General features: G+C 41.5%; 1 protein-coding gene across 1 annotated transcript in view; it reads left to right on the top strand.

Annotated features, from left to right (window-relative positions):
* Positions 1-15,000, top strand: part of LOC138634125 (gamma-aminobutyric acid receptor subunit rho-2-like) — a 35,835-nt gene that overhangs the window by 6,602 nt on the left and 14,233 nt on the right. Inside the window, 3 exon segments of the mRNA XM_069720778.1 lie at positions 7,259-7,326; positions 8,977-9,200; positions 13,936-14,018. Of these exon segments, the coding sequence (XP_069576879.1) occupies positions 7,259-7,326; positions 8,977-9,200; positions 13,936-14,018 (375 nt within the window).

Genomic DNA, 15,000 nt, shown 5'->3' on the forward strand with positions numbered 1-15,000 from the left:
TTGAGGAAGAAAGAGTTTGGAAAGGAGGCGAAGATTTATACGTATGAAGAGGAGGAGTTTAAAGAGGAGGAGGAGGAGCAGGAGGTATAGTGATATGTGTTGAAGTGAGAACACCTGTGATGCTCAGTAGCGACAAGTCACAGTGAAAGTTAAAGGTTAATTGAAGGTTGAAGGTTAATTGAAGGTTAAAGGTTAAATGAAGGTTACAAGTTCAATTGAAGATTAAAGGTTATTTGAAAGTTAAAGGTTAATTGAAGGTTAAATTGATGGCTCAAGGTTAAATTGAAGGTTAAATGTTAATTGAAGGTTAAAGGTTAATTGAATGTTAATGGTTAAGTTGAAGGTTAAATTGAAGGTTAAAGGTTAATGGTTAAGTTGAAAGTTAAAGGTTAATGGAAGGTTAAAGGTTAAGATGAAGGTTAAATTGAAGGTTAAAGGTTAATTGAAGGTTGAAGGTTAAATTAAAGGTTAAATTGTGGCTCATTTGACAGGTTGTGTAACAAGTGCTTCTACAGTGACAACTTTACATTCATATTTCCATCTCTTTAGTTAAATATAGGAAATGTTTCAGAATAAAAGCCTTGATAAGAAATGAAGGGTTTCTGTCCACTAGAGGGTTTTATTTTGAAACAGACACAGGAAGTGCTGAGTTTTAAATTGAGCGTAATGCAGTAATTCTAATCGAACTTATTCATGTTGTCGTTCCTTTTTATTTGGAGGTCATGTGATTGCATTTTTTAATGTGAGGTGGGATGAAGTGAAACACGTCATGCAGCACATTCATCAACGTGGAGATTTAATGAACTCGGAGACAATAAACACTAAATATTCAGACTGCTTTACAGCTTTCCTACGTTGACCTCATTAAATAACCTCTTCTCATTTACTGGCTGCAGAATATTTCATTAAGATGGTTGTTCTATATTTTATGCGTCATTATTACAGTCTGATCTGTCGGTCAGAGATTTCATCTTTGAATTTGATAAAGAGGTTAAAGAGCCACTGATGCATCACTGACATGCATGTTATCATTCTTAGATTCTCTTGAACTTCTCCTGAACATCAGGCTGTGATTTCTGCTGCTGCCATTGTTTGATGTGAAAACTGTGGAGATTCAATTAGAAGATTGTAGGACGCTCGCTGCATCAATGTAAACTGGAGAATTCCTCCACTTGTTATTTTACATCAGATTAAACGCTGTCTCTCAGATGCTAAATGATTTCACACGAGAACAGATGATGAAACGTTTCAGAGCTCGGGTCGCCGTGAACCCGGAGCTCCACGCCGTCCTCGGGTCGCCGTGAACCCGGAGCGCCGCCAGCATCACAGCAGTTCTGCTTCCTGTTTTTGGAGCAAAAGCTGTAAGCGCTGCTTGATGGGTCGTCTGCACCCAGAGACCATCTGGAGACGCTGGCTAGCTCAGCGTTAGCCTAGCCTAGCCTCGCTCCAGCAGATTAAACTGGCAGTGCTGCCTCCTGTTTACAGTTCAGATTAGCACCAATCTGTTATGCCATCAAACAGCTGTTAACCCAACTGAAGAGACCATTCAGACAAGTGGCCCCAAAACTGTCTGAAAAAGTGCAACTAATGGAGTGAAGAGACGTCCTGATGTTTACAGATGTGCATCATGATCACGGCTCATAAATCCATTTTATTATATTCTGTTGGTAACGTGTGATCGACTAAAATATGTTAGAAGAAGAACAGCAGGATGAACTCCATCATTAAAGTTGAAACTGTCACCATTTGCAGCTCATGTCTTATTCTTCTGAACCACAGACAGACAGACAGACAGACAGACGGTCTGTTAAAGAGCTTCTGTTTGTACACCAGAAACCATCTGCCTGTCTCATAACTTTAATTTGTATTTATAATATTCTACAAGTTAAATATGAATCAGTTCAGCTGTGAAACATCCTCAGCTTCACCTGCAGCTGAACAATTAATTTTGATTTTATTTGACAGCGTTGCACGAATGATGCTTGCGAAGGCAGCAACTTTTCGCCAAATGGACGAGTCAGCGTTTAGAACAGAGTGTCCGTTTAAAAGCATGAGCAGCAAGTAAGTAGAGGAACACAAGAAAAACATGATCTCAGACGGACCAGAAAACAGAGTCTGTGCTGCTTCTTGGTGCTGCTCGGTGTTGACGGTCCTGACAGGACCTGCAGATCAGCTCAGTGTTAACGGTCCTGACAGGACCTGCAGATCAAACAGAGCGGGTCGGGTTGGTTCTTCCAGCTGCAATACCACCGAGTGCCACTAGAGGTTGGCTCCAAAACGCCTCCATCGACCAGAAATAAAAAGGTCACAGAAAGGTCACTCCTCTTTCAGTCGGCAGCTCCACTAAAGTGCCGAGCGGTGGGTTGAGGTGAAGAAGTGATGACCTGCTCACCGAAGGAAACATCAGCTTCTGTGTTTCAAAGCGATGGAGGTGAACCTGAACCTCCTTCTTTGCTCTGACGGGTTTTCAGAGGTGGACCCGGTTTAAATGATGTTTCTGTATCAGACAGAAGCTCCATTAGTTTCTTTGTATGTCAGAGTTCTGCTCCGGACCCTCCGACTCGCTCAGCTCGCAGCTCACTGCACCAATGACGAGGTCAGAGGTCAAGCTGAAGTCTGTTTCTGCCTGATGTGAGAAGAACTTTGGATTTCATTGTTCCATTAAGTGAAGAATAATCTCTAGTGGCTCTAATCTAGCATTTAGCGTCTGTGCTAATCTCTCTGGATTACACTCTATAGTGATGCAAAGTGATTTTGTAACTCTTCCTCCTCTTCATCCTCACTATTAAACATGTTGAAGATATGCGAGAGTGGGTCACATGTAATGCTGTTATCCTTATGTAGAGGTCAGAGGTCACGACAGAGCTCGTTAACAGATATTATTTTGGTAGCGTGTTTGAGATGCAGTGCTGGCGCTCAAGTACTATACTTACAAAATACTACAAATAGGAAGTATTTGTACTGTACTTCAGTGTTTCCATTTGATGCACTTTTATATATTTACTGGACTAAACCTGAGGCAAATATTGAATTTGTTACTACTTAGTGATTTTGAATTTACATTTTTATGATAAACTGAAGGTTTGGATTTGTTGGATGCACTGGTTGTCTTTTCAGAACAGAAACTACTCAAACATGTGATGATCTTATGAAATATGATGCATTCCTGGACATGAAGTAGTTAAAACAACCTTAAATACCAACAGCAGTAAAATGTGCATTAATGCAGCAGTGATATGAATCCAGAAGCAAAGATAGTGTGTACTTTTACTTTTACTTTTAATACTTGCAGTACATTTTGCAGATAATACTTTCATGCTTTTACTTGAGTAATGGGATCAAGGGAATAGGTTTGTTTTATTGTATTGACTGAAATCTGCTCAATAAGGAGCTGTGAGGCACAATGTTAAAACATGTTTGTTAATCTGCTCAGATTAATGTTTCATAAATCCTGTAAAAGTTTCACACGGCTGCATGCAGCTCGACGGCCTCTCGGTCACACAGTTCCCTGTTTTAGGATCCTGTGGTCTGATGCTGGTGTCGGGTCCATCTGGGTCGAACTCTCAAGATATGTTCACTCTTCAGACCAAAGATTGGAGGACGCTGATTGGCTGAATTTAGGAGGATGTTTGTGTCCCGCTGGAGACATTTAGAAAGACGAGGGGACGAAGTTTGCATGTTCTCCCTGTGCTTGCGTGGGTTCTCTCCGGGTTCTCCGGCTTCCTCCCATCATCCAAAAACATGCACCTCAGGTCAGGTTACCTGGCGCCGCGCTAGTGGCAGCCTGCTGCAGCATCTCCCCCCTGAGAGCCCCCCTGCTGTAGTGAAGACATTTCCCCTCGGGGATTAATAAAGTGTATAAAAAAAAACACATAGTTCAATTAAATAACTATTAAAATTGAGACATCGGCTCCCTAGCGCCCCCTTATGGTCAGCAGCAGCTGCAGATTGGAGCCTCTTACATTTACAGATCTGTACAAACACAACGGAGCAACAACAGAAATCCCAGTGGCCTCGCTGTGCAAACATTTCCCTGGAAAATACAAGCTGTTAGATTTGAAAGAAATCTCTTTATTCAGTGAAATAATCCATGAAGAGAATTCAAATTCTTTTTTGGGGTTTCTTCTTGCGTAATGTGTCGTGAACCCTCATTCGTACTCTGCTTACATGAGACAGCTGCCAATCCCTGGATCCACACAAGTTAAATCACACCAAGAAAGTGGGTCAAATGTCACGCTGAGTTCACATGGAACGAAATCAAATTGGTGTCATGTCACTAATGCTCTTTTCAAATTTAAATCCCGTTCGCTGTATTTGGGTCCCGAAACTCAGAAATACACAGAAAAGCAGAAATTTACTGACTTGTTCGAGTCACATTTGAACTAAAAACAACTTTATCGATCAGAGGAGTCAGTTTGTATCAACCGATCAACATCCTGTTCAGAGGAAATTAATCTATAAGAAGTAAAAACATGTACAGTGGGTACAGAAAGTATTCAGACCCCTTTAAATTTTTCACTCTTTGTTTCATTGCAGCCATTTGCTAAAATCAAAAAAGTTCATTTTATTTCTCATTAATGTACACTCAGCACCCCATCTTGACAGAAAAAAACAGAAATGTAGAAATTTGTGCAAATTTATTAAAAAAGAAAAACTGAAATATCACATGGTCATAAGTATTCAGACCCTTTGCTCAGTATTGAGTAGAAGCACCCTTTTGAGCTCGTACAGCCATGAGTCTTCTTGGGAACGATGCAACAAGCTTTTCACACCTGGATTTGGGGATCCTCTGCCATTCTTCCTTGCAGATCCTCTCCAGTTCCGTCAGGTTGGATGGTGAACGTTGGTGGACAGCCATTTTCAGGTCTCTCCAGAGATGCTCCATTGGGTTTAGGTCAGGGCTCTGGCTGGGCCAGTCAAGAATGGTCACAGAGTTGTTCTGAAGCCACTCCTTTGTTATTTTAGCTGTGTGCTGAGGGTCATTGTCTTGTTGGAAGGTGAACCTTCGGCCCAGTCTGAGGTCCAGAGCACTCTGGAAGAGGTTTTCTTCCAGGATATCTCTGTACTTGGCCGCATTCATCTTTCCTTCAATTGCAACCGGTCGTCCTGTCCCTGCAGCTGAAAAACACCCCCATAGCATGATGCTGCCACCACCATGTTTCACTGTTGGGATTGTATTGGGCAGGTGATGAGCAGTGCCTGGTTTTCTCCACACATACCGCTTAGAATTAACGCCAAAAAGTTCAATCTTGGTCTCATCAGACCAGAGAATCTTATTTCTCATAGTCTGGGAGTCCTTCATGTGTTTTTTGTCAAACTCTATGCGGGCTTTCATATGTCTTGCACTGAGGAGAGGCTTCCGTCGGGCCACTCTGCCATAAAGCCCCGACTGGTGGAGGGCTGCAGTGATAGTTGACTTGGTGGAACTTTCTCCCATCTCCCTACTGCATCTCTGGAGCTCAGCCACAGTGATCTTTGGGTTCTTCTTTACCTCTCTCACCAAGGCTCTTCTCCCACGATTGCTCAGTTTGGCTGGACGGCCAGGTCTAGGAAGAGTTCTGGTCGTCCCAAACTTCTTCCATTTAAGGATTATGGAGGCCACTGTGCTCTTAGGAACCTTGAGTGCTGCAGAAATTATTTTGTAACCTTGGCCAGATCTGTGCCTTGCCACAACTCTGTCTCTGAGCTCCTTGGACAGTTCCTTCGACCTCATGATTCTCATTTGCTCTGACATGCACTGTGAGCTGTAAGGTCTTATATAGACAGGTGTGTGCCTTTCCTAATCAAGTCCAATCAGTTTAATTAAACACAGCTGGACTCCAATGAAGGAGTAGAACCATCTCAAGGAGGATCAGAAGAAATGGACAGCATGTGAGTTAAATATGAGTGTCACAGCAAAGGGTCTGAATACTTATGACCATGTGATATTTCAGGTTTTCTTTTTTAATAAATTTGCACAAATTTCTACATTTCTGTTTTTTTCTGTCAAGATGGGGTACTGAGTGTACATTAATGAGAAATAAAATGAACTTTTTGATTTTAGCAAATGGCTGCAATGAAACAAAGAGTGAAAAATTTAAAGGGGTCTGAATACTTTCCGTACCCACTGTATATGTAGCTTTTGTATAAAATATAATAATAAATGTATTCAGATTTCTGAGGCTGTTTACTGCACGTTATATTCCTCATAATACACAGTTTGTACTTTAGATGCTTATAAAATACTAAGTGTATTTAAATTAGTAAAATATTAAAGAACTGCAGTTGAACATAAAAAATATAATTCTTAACTATTTCTTCACTTTTTTACCTTTTTTTTCATATTCATGTTATTGTTTGCTATGTTTCCTTTGTTCATGGACACATCTCAGAAACACCTCCAGGGATTTCTATTTTTGTTAAATTTGGCACAAATGTTTACTTCGTCCCGAAGAGGAACTGATGAGATGATGGGGGTTAAAGGTCAGAGGTTACTGTGACCTCACGTTGGCCTGTTTTTATGAACTTTATATTTCAGAAACACCTTCAGAGAACTTCCTCAAACTTTCATTTATTTGTATTAAAGGATTAACTGATCTGATTTTTGTAGTCAAACGGGTTAGAATGAGAAAGTGATGACGTTTTATATCATTATATATGTCATTATATATATAATTATTCACTGTTACATGATAATGTTCTATGGGGAGATGTCACATCCTAAATGTGTGATTGTATGTCGGGTTCAACGTGTGTGAATCATCCACCTTTTACAATCTGGAGCATTGTCTGTCGTCATGGCAACACATTTATGTTCCATCAGAATCCAATTCATTAGACACATTCTTTTAAAGTCTTCCTTCCACATATTTAAGTTGGTGTACTAGTTGGTTTACTAGTTGGTGTACTTGTGAGTGTACTGTTTGGTGTACTAGTGAGTGTACTATTTGGTGTACTAGTTGGTTTACTAGTGAGTGTACTAGTTGGTTTACTAGTGAGTGTACTAGTGAGTGTACTAGTTGGTGTGCTAGTTGGTGTACTTGTGAGTGTACTAGTTGGTGTACTTGTGAGTGTACTATTTGGCGTACTAGTGAGTACTATTTGGTGTGCTAGTGAGTGTACTAGTGAGTGTACTGGACGGTTTACTAGTTGGTTTACTAGTGAGTGTATCAGTGAGTGTACTAGTGAGTGTATCAGTGGGTGTACTAGTGAGTGTACCAGTGAGTGTACTAGTTGGTGTACTACCGATGGTGATGTTGATGATGTTATGTCTCGGCAGGTCCTGCGATCCCGGTCGGGGTGGACGTCCAGGTGGAGAGCTTGGACAGCATCTCTGAAGTCGACATGGTAACCAAACATCTCTTCTTCTACACAGATAAAAGTCAGAGATGATTTAAAGTGGCGATTAGAACAGGAAGGAGGAAAAAGAAGAGGATGTTTTTTCTCTCATTTTATTATGATAATAATATAAGTACATATTCATAGACAATATAAACACACATGCACCTGTTAGTCAGTTTGTTTATTGTAGAAGTGAATGAATTGTATTTATTTTATTTTATTTATGTGTTTACAGTGATTGTGTGCTGGACTTTGAACTTTTGTTTACCTTAAGTTAAACCGACACTCGGTTCTGTCCCTGAACACATCATGTGAGGACTGACGCTGCTCCGCTGCTTAAACGTGGTTCTTAAATTATTGTGGTGACCTTCCCCCGACTGAGAACCAGATGAACGAGATCGTATGGAGTCAAATTTCATGTCCAGCTTTCTTAAACGACGCCTCGAATGTTAAAGTTACAGTTTGTTCTAGAATGAAAGGTGAAATTAGTCTGCAGTGAAGAAATGTTAGTAAATTTAATTTTCTACCTTGGAGAAAGATAATTTGTCTGAAACACTCCTCTGTGGTCTGTCAGAGTTTTGATAGTTTAGAGTTTGGTGAAGCTGGAATCAGGTTTTGTTTCCAGGTTGACCAACTGAAATCTGTACGAAAGGAGAAAACAAACAAAGGAAGTGATTTTGGCACCAGATGATGTTTTAGATGGTTCACAGAGAAGCCAGATTCTCCTGGTCGTTCAGCTCAGGTTACTGTTACCTACAGTCAACTTCTTGTTTCATAGATTTACTTTGGTTTGTAGAAGTAGACATTGACCCAGCATCTATAATATACCTGCCTTTATCCTGTAGAGCAGGAGTCTCCGACCAGGTGATAAATCAGATGGAAAAGAGGTTGGAAATGTGTCCATCAGTGATCTCGGTGTTGTTAGCTAAAGTCACTCCTTCTTATTAGTTTTCTGGAGGTCCATCTGAAAATAATCCCTCATTCATTAGAAAAGAAGATTCAAGAAGACCTGTTTTTGGGGGCGTGTCTGTTTGATTGACAGGTCTGTGGTGCAGTCAGGTTACAGCTATCGGTGGGCGGGACGTAGTATCGTCAGGTTTCCGATCAGATCGGTCAGATCCACCTCTGGCTCCTCCCCCAGCTCGTCCAAATATGGTCACTTCCTGATCCAAACTGCTCCGAACTAGCAAAGATGGTGATGGACAGAATCTGAACTGGAGGATTCATAACGTTCACAAACCAACGATGACATCACTGATGGTTGATGACATCACTGATGGTTGATGACGTCACTGACTGATGCTGATTGGTTTAAATAAGTACTTTTATGTAGGTAAAGGGACTCAAACACCTTCCAGGTGAGAGTCGTGGGTTTGTTTTGTCCAATCACCACCAACCTCTTGACTTTAACTGTCTTTGTACTTTGTCACATGACCTTGTTGGTTCTTCTGTGTGCGTGAGACGTAAAGAACCTCGTCAGCATCTCTGACAGCAGCAGCAGGATGTTGGACGGAGAAGGAGTTCAGACGAACATCTCAATGTTTCAGGGAAAATAAACCGCTGAAAGACTAACAGAAGATTAGAACTATTTTTTTTCTCCATGAAGTCGTTGGTTTTCTCCACTTCAGTCGTTCACATGACCTATGACCCTTCCAGGACTTCACCATGACCTTATACCTGAGGCACTACTGGAAGGACGAGCGTCTTTCGTTCACCAGCAGCACCAACAAGAGCATGACGTTCGACGGGCGTCTGGTGAAGAAGATCTGGGTCCCCGACGTCTTCTTCGTCCACTCCAAGAGGTCCTTCATCCACGACACCACCACGGACAACATCATGCTGCGCGTCTTCCCCGACGGACACGTGCTGTACAGCCTGAGGTGGGTGACCTCCGACACACATTCACACATCCAGCAGTGGTACCGAGCCTCGAGTGGTCGATGGGTCTGATGATGTCACTGAAGCAGGTTAATGGTTCCTCTCATCACTTTAACGCCATGGAAACCACTGGTTGCCTGGAAACGGAGGAAACATATAGAAGGAGAGTTTGTTTAATGTCAGATCTGCATCATCATCATGTGTCTCTGCAGCTTTTAATGGACCTCTCGTCACTGTGAAGTGAAAACAGTGTTGGCACCGAGTCGTGATGGCTTCACAGCGAGCAGCTTGTTTTCCACGGATCAGATGAAGGACAACGTGCTGCAGGCTGATTTCATCTGAACAAACAGAAGCAGCTGGTAGTCGGTCCACAGGATGGTGTGAGAGCAGATCAGGTGGTTCTGTTTAGTTCTGGTCTCCAGAATGAATCTAAGTGATTCAATGTCTTCAAAAAAAAAATCCTCTGTACTGCATGCAAGTCTTCTATTAGACATAATTACATCAATATTTTACATTATTTTCACAAAATAAACAAAACAAAAAAAGTGCAAACAGGAATAAAGGTTAAGATTTTTTGAATTCCATCCATTATCTATACCCGCTTCATCCTGAACAGGGTCATGGGTGGGGAGGGAGGGGGGCGGAGCCTATCTCAGCTCACATTGGGTGAAGGCAGGGTTCACCTGGACAGGTGGTCAGTCCATCACAGGGACAACACAGAGAGACAGACGGAAACAAAAACCGTTCACACTCTCATTCACACCTCAGGGACATTTGTAGAACCACCAGTTAATCTGAGGTTCATGTTTCTGGACGGTGGGAGGAAGCTGGAGAACCGAGAGAACCCACTCAGGCACACGGAGAACCTGCAGACTCACACAGGAAGGCCGGGATTCAAACCCGGAACCTTTTTGCTGTGAGGCGACCATGCTAACCGCTGCACCGCTGTGCAATTCCAACCATGTCTGCAAATGTCAGAATCAGAGCTGACGACTGACATACAGAAATATTCACTTTCATCTGGAGTCATGTGTCGAGGTAATACATGTACGAAGTTCTAACTTGACTCTCCTGTAAAGATCTTCTGTCTCTTCACTGCTAATTGCTCCTCAGTGACTGTTTCTGTCCGCTGATCAGATCCTCAGCAGCGTGTTTCTCTCCCGTCTGAGACACTTCAGCAAAACAAGAGAAAAGAAGAACTGAATGAAGAACATTCAGAGTCAAAACGTTATCCATCGATCTTAATTTAATCTTTTAGAGACTTTAAGAAACAAGAATAGTTGCACACATTTTCCATCTTTTGAAGTCCACATTGAGCCTCTCTGACCCTCCTGATGATGTCACTTCTGCTGACCCTCCTGATGATGTCACTTCTGCTGACCCTCCTGATGATGTCACTTCTGCTGACCCTCCTGATGATGTCCCCTCTGCTGACTCTCCTGATGATGTCCCCTCTGCTGACCCTCCTGATGATGTCACTTCTGCTGACCCTCCTGATGATGTCACTTCTGCTGACCCTCCTGATGATGTCACTTCTGCTGACCCTCCTGATGATGTCACTTCTGCTGACCCTCCTGATGATGTCACTTCTGCTGACCCTCCTGATGATGTCCCCTCTGCTGACCCTCCTGATGATGTCCCCTCTGCTGACTCTCCTGATGATGTCCCCTCTGCTGACCCTCCTGATGATGTCCCCTCTGCTGACCCTCCTGATGATGTCCCCTCTGCTGACTCTCCTGATGATGTCCCCTCTGCTGACTCTCCTGATGATGTCCCCTCTGCTGACCTGGACATCCGTGCTGGTCCCAGTTTCAGTGTGAACATCTGTCCTGGTTTCACAGCGTTACTGTCGGACTTGGACTGAATTCAGCAGCCGATAACGAGGACTCACAGAACTCATTAAATGGGTTTCAGATCAATAAGTGTTCAGCTGCCTGTGTTTCTACTGCGTGTAGATGAATAGTCATGAATAATTCTGTTACATTAATAAATGTCCAAAAGAAAAACCCTCAAATCAACAGACAAAATATCAGAAAACACATTTATATGTGTCTTTAAATGTCCCTGCTACTTTTTAATTTATGAACCTAAAACATATCAAATATTAAACAGAACGTTAGTCACCTTTCTGTGTTTGAAGTTTCAGGACTGATTCCCTTGTTAAGCCTGAATTGACTCATTAAGACCTCTGAGGTCCAGAACCGGAACACCTGGAACACCTGATGGATTTAATGAACTCACTGCAGAGAACATCTGGATGGAACCAGCGCTGATTAGAGATGAAGGAAGAAGAAACATAGATGGAAGAATGGATCCAATGAAATAACTGGAAACTCTGGATGAATGTGACTGAAATGAAAAATAACATTAATTTTTAATGCAAATCTAAAATGAACAATATTTAATCTGCCAGCACACTATCTTACAATGTTTTACACTCCATACACATCTCTATTAAAATACATGTTAAATAAAGTAATAAGCGCTGAAATAATAGCTGATATTTTCATTGACTGAACTTGTTAGCAGGTATTTATTTATTCAGAAGACACAGAACATCATCAGCACTCTTTCAGAGTCACGTCCACCTGATGAACATAAGTCACACTCCTTTCAGCTCTTGTTTTGGTCTCCGCCGCCTCTCCACCGCCCCCCCAGCTGTTCTCTGGTGGCGTCAGTCTGCTGAGCATGAAGCGTACCGACGTCGGATCAGAGCTTCGTCTCTGAAAACAGGTGCTTCTGCAGAAACAGGGAAGTTGAGGAGAGTTGGAGTTGATTCTCTGAGCGTCGTTAAAATCACTCCACATCGTTTTTATCTCCGTTTTCAGGTCCAACCTTCACTGACTGAAAAGACAAGTGAAGACAGAAGTCTTTAAACAACTTCTCACAGATGAAGTCGTTCTCTCGACACCTGAAACACGTACAAGAGTAAAATCATGATGATCATTAGGACATGATTAGTAGGAATCTGAGGATTCTCACCGCGTCCTGTTTTCTGGAGTTTTTTTATTTCATGTTGCAGCTTCCTGAACTGATTTAAACAAACTACAGTGAACAGAAAACAATTCATCAAGTCGGGTTTCACTTTCCTTTACATTTATTTATTAAACCAACTCAATCAGTGCTGAATTATAAACTTTTATATAATATTTCTGCTGCAGTTAAATCAGCGAGCTGTCAATGACCTGCTGCACTCCTTCTGCTCAGATTGCTGTTTTTTTGTGATTGTTGAGGGTGCCGCGCGATGAGGAGAATCAGAAACATCTTCTGTCAGTGTTTGAAGTTGTATTTGTAAATTGTTCTCTGAATCTGAAAACTCCTGAATTATTTTTAGAGTCGTTGTCTTTCAGCCTGACGGCGTTTTAACGAGCTCTTCTGCTTTCAGCAGAACAAACCGAGAGCTCGTTTACAGCACGAAGAGTCTCAGAGATTAACTGGTGCTCTTATGCAGGAAAAGAAAACCAGTTTCACTTCCACAATTTTAGTAATACAAGCAAATAGTAAACAAACAGGAAACAGAATTTCATCATAAAGTGAGAGATCCAGCTGGAAATGTTTTGTTCTATTCAGAGAATATTATGATGAAATGTTCTGGTAACATTTTCAACCTGAATAAATCTGAATATGTAACGTCCAGATTTTGACCTTTGACCTCACCGATCTGAGAAGCTTCCTGTATAACATCCAGATGTCTAAAAGTCTGCGTGACATTCTTTGATATTTATCTGCAGATTGTTGGATGTTTGTTCACAGACGGTGAATGTGGTCGTTTTCCACTCTTTTTTCACATCTGCAGCTCCGTGCAGATCCTCAGATACATAAATACATAAATACCGTCTGTCTGTTGGAGCTGCAGTTTCAGAGGGAAAGAAGTTTTTCTAAAAAGAGCGAACAGCTCTCCACCGCTCGGACCGATTACTGAAGACAGACAGTGAGAGATGTAATGTGTGCGGTCAGATGTGAGGTGGAGAAACAGTCTAATGTCTCTTCATTAAGTTTCTACATGCAAAATATTTATTGCTTTGTTTTACTTTGTAAATATGGTCATAAATAATAACTTTAATTTTAAACAGCTCTGCTCTCTTTTCACCTGATGCAGTCACAGCAAAGCGTGTAATAGACACTGAAGTAAAACGTGTCATTTTCACGCCTTGACAACGACAAGTGTAGCTACTGCACATTCTGCATTTTGGGAACGGGCGTGTTTATTACACGCAGCGCTTTATAGGAAAACCCACGTAGTTATTGTTAGGAATGACAACAATGACTAAACACTTCATTTTACATGGCAGTCCCACATTATGCCATCGAGCCACCCCCTCGACAGTCACATGATCTTCGTCACGTGACACCAATATTTACGTGTTATTCTCGTAGCTACCACATGTTCAGTTTTAGTGGACAGGAGTGTCTATTTCACGCTTTGATGCCGGGTTGCATGAATACAGTAAAAAAAAATCCTTCTGTAAAAAGAGACGCAGTCTGTCAGAGGAAACGTGCTCCTGGTGTAGATATCAAACAAACCTTTTCCTCTAATTTTACTCTCTGACCTTCAGCAGGAGGTTTAAATCTATTTGATTGTTAATTTTGAGCCTCGATGAACAAAATGAATAAATAGCTAAGATTTACATTATGATTCAGAACCTCCGTGTTCCTCTGAGGTCTCCGTCCGACATCATGTGTTTAAAGTGACATGAGTGAATGTTTGAGTGACATGTGTCACCTGTCATTGAACAGAGTGACGGTGACGGCGGCCTGTAACATGGACTTCAGCCGCTTCCCTCTGGACTCTCAGACCTGCTCGCTGGAGCTGGAGAGCTGTGAGTACATCTTCTGTCAGAGTTCAACATAACAAGGAGACGAGGAGACGAGGAGACGAGGAGGCTTCTGGTCATCACACGTCTCAGCACATATTCAACACATTCAAATATCTCATTCATGTCATGCAAAAATAACAAGAATGGTTTTAATTGTAGGATTTATTCTTGAATATCAAAAACATGAAATCTGGTATTATTTTTTTGAACTAAAATAAAAGACAAACACACACACACACCCTGTCTCCCTGTTCAGAGGACGGAGGGACACATCAGACTAAAATGCTCTTTATAAAAACAGGACGTAAAAGTTTCAGTTAATCCTGATTAAATGTTTATGAAAATGTAAAATGAATTAAAGCCTGCAGGCAGCAGAACAACACTCAGTTATCATCACAGACCAAAGAACTGCAAAGAGGAGCAGAATTAGTGGATAATTCTGGTTTATTTCAACCTGGCGTATTTTCCGTGGATCATCAGAACTTTAGTGACTGAATATCAGAGCTGCTGCAGCTTTCCTACAAAAACAGGAATCATCTTAAACACTTGTTTTTAACACAGAAATAATATCCCTGGAACGGAAATTTTTCCAGCATGAGCTATATAGATCTATAGATCTGTCTGATGTGGATCTATAGATCTGATGACCCTATATAGATCTGATGACCCTATATAGATCTATAGATGTATAGATCCACATCAGACAGATTCATGGAATCAAACACATTTGCCTGCAGGCTCGTTTTCATCGTGAAAACTCCAGAAACTCTCAAACAGATGATCAACATTTCACTTTATAGTTTATGCAAATTCAAATTGATCTGTGATTTATGACCAGCTTCCTCCCGGGCTGTATGAAGGGCTGTATGAAGTGTGTTATCAGAGTGTGTACGATGTTCCAGAACCGGACCGGATCTCTGCGTGTTTTATGAGACGTTAGCTGGTTCTTCAGTTTTAATTTTGAACAAAATTTTAAAAGTTTGAT

The sequence above is a fragment of the Brachyistius frenatus genome, unplaced genomic scaffold (assembly GCF_029030835.1).
Source record: "Brachyistius frenatus isolate BFR_SWC_R1_liver_20210118 unplaced genomic scaffold, ASM2903083v1 Contig_250, whole genome shotgun sequence".
In the NCBI taxonomy this organism is placed as follows: domain Eukaryota; kingdom Metazoa; phylum Chordata; class Actinopteri; family Embiotocidae; genus Brachyistius; species Brachyistius frenatus.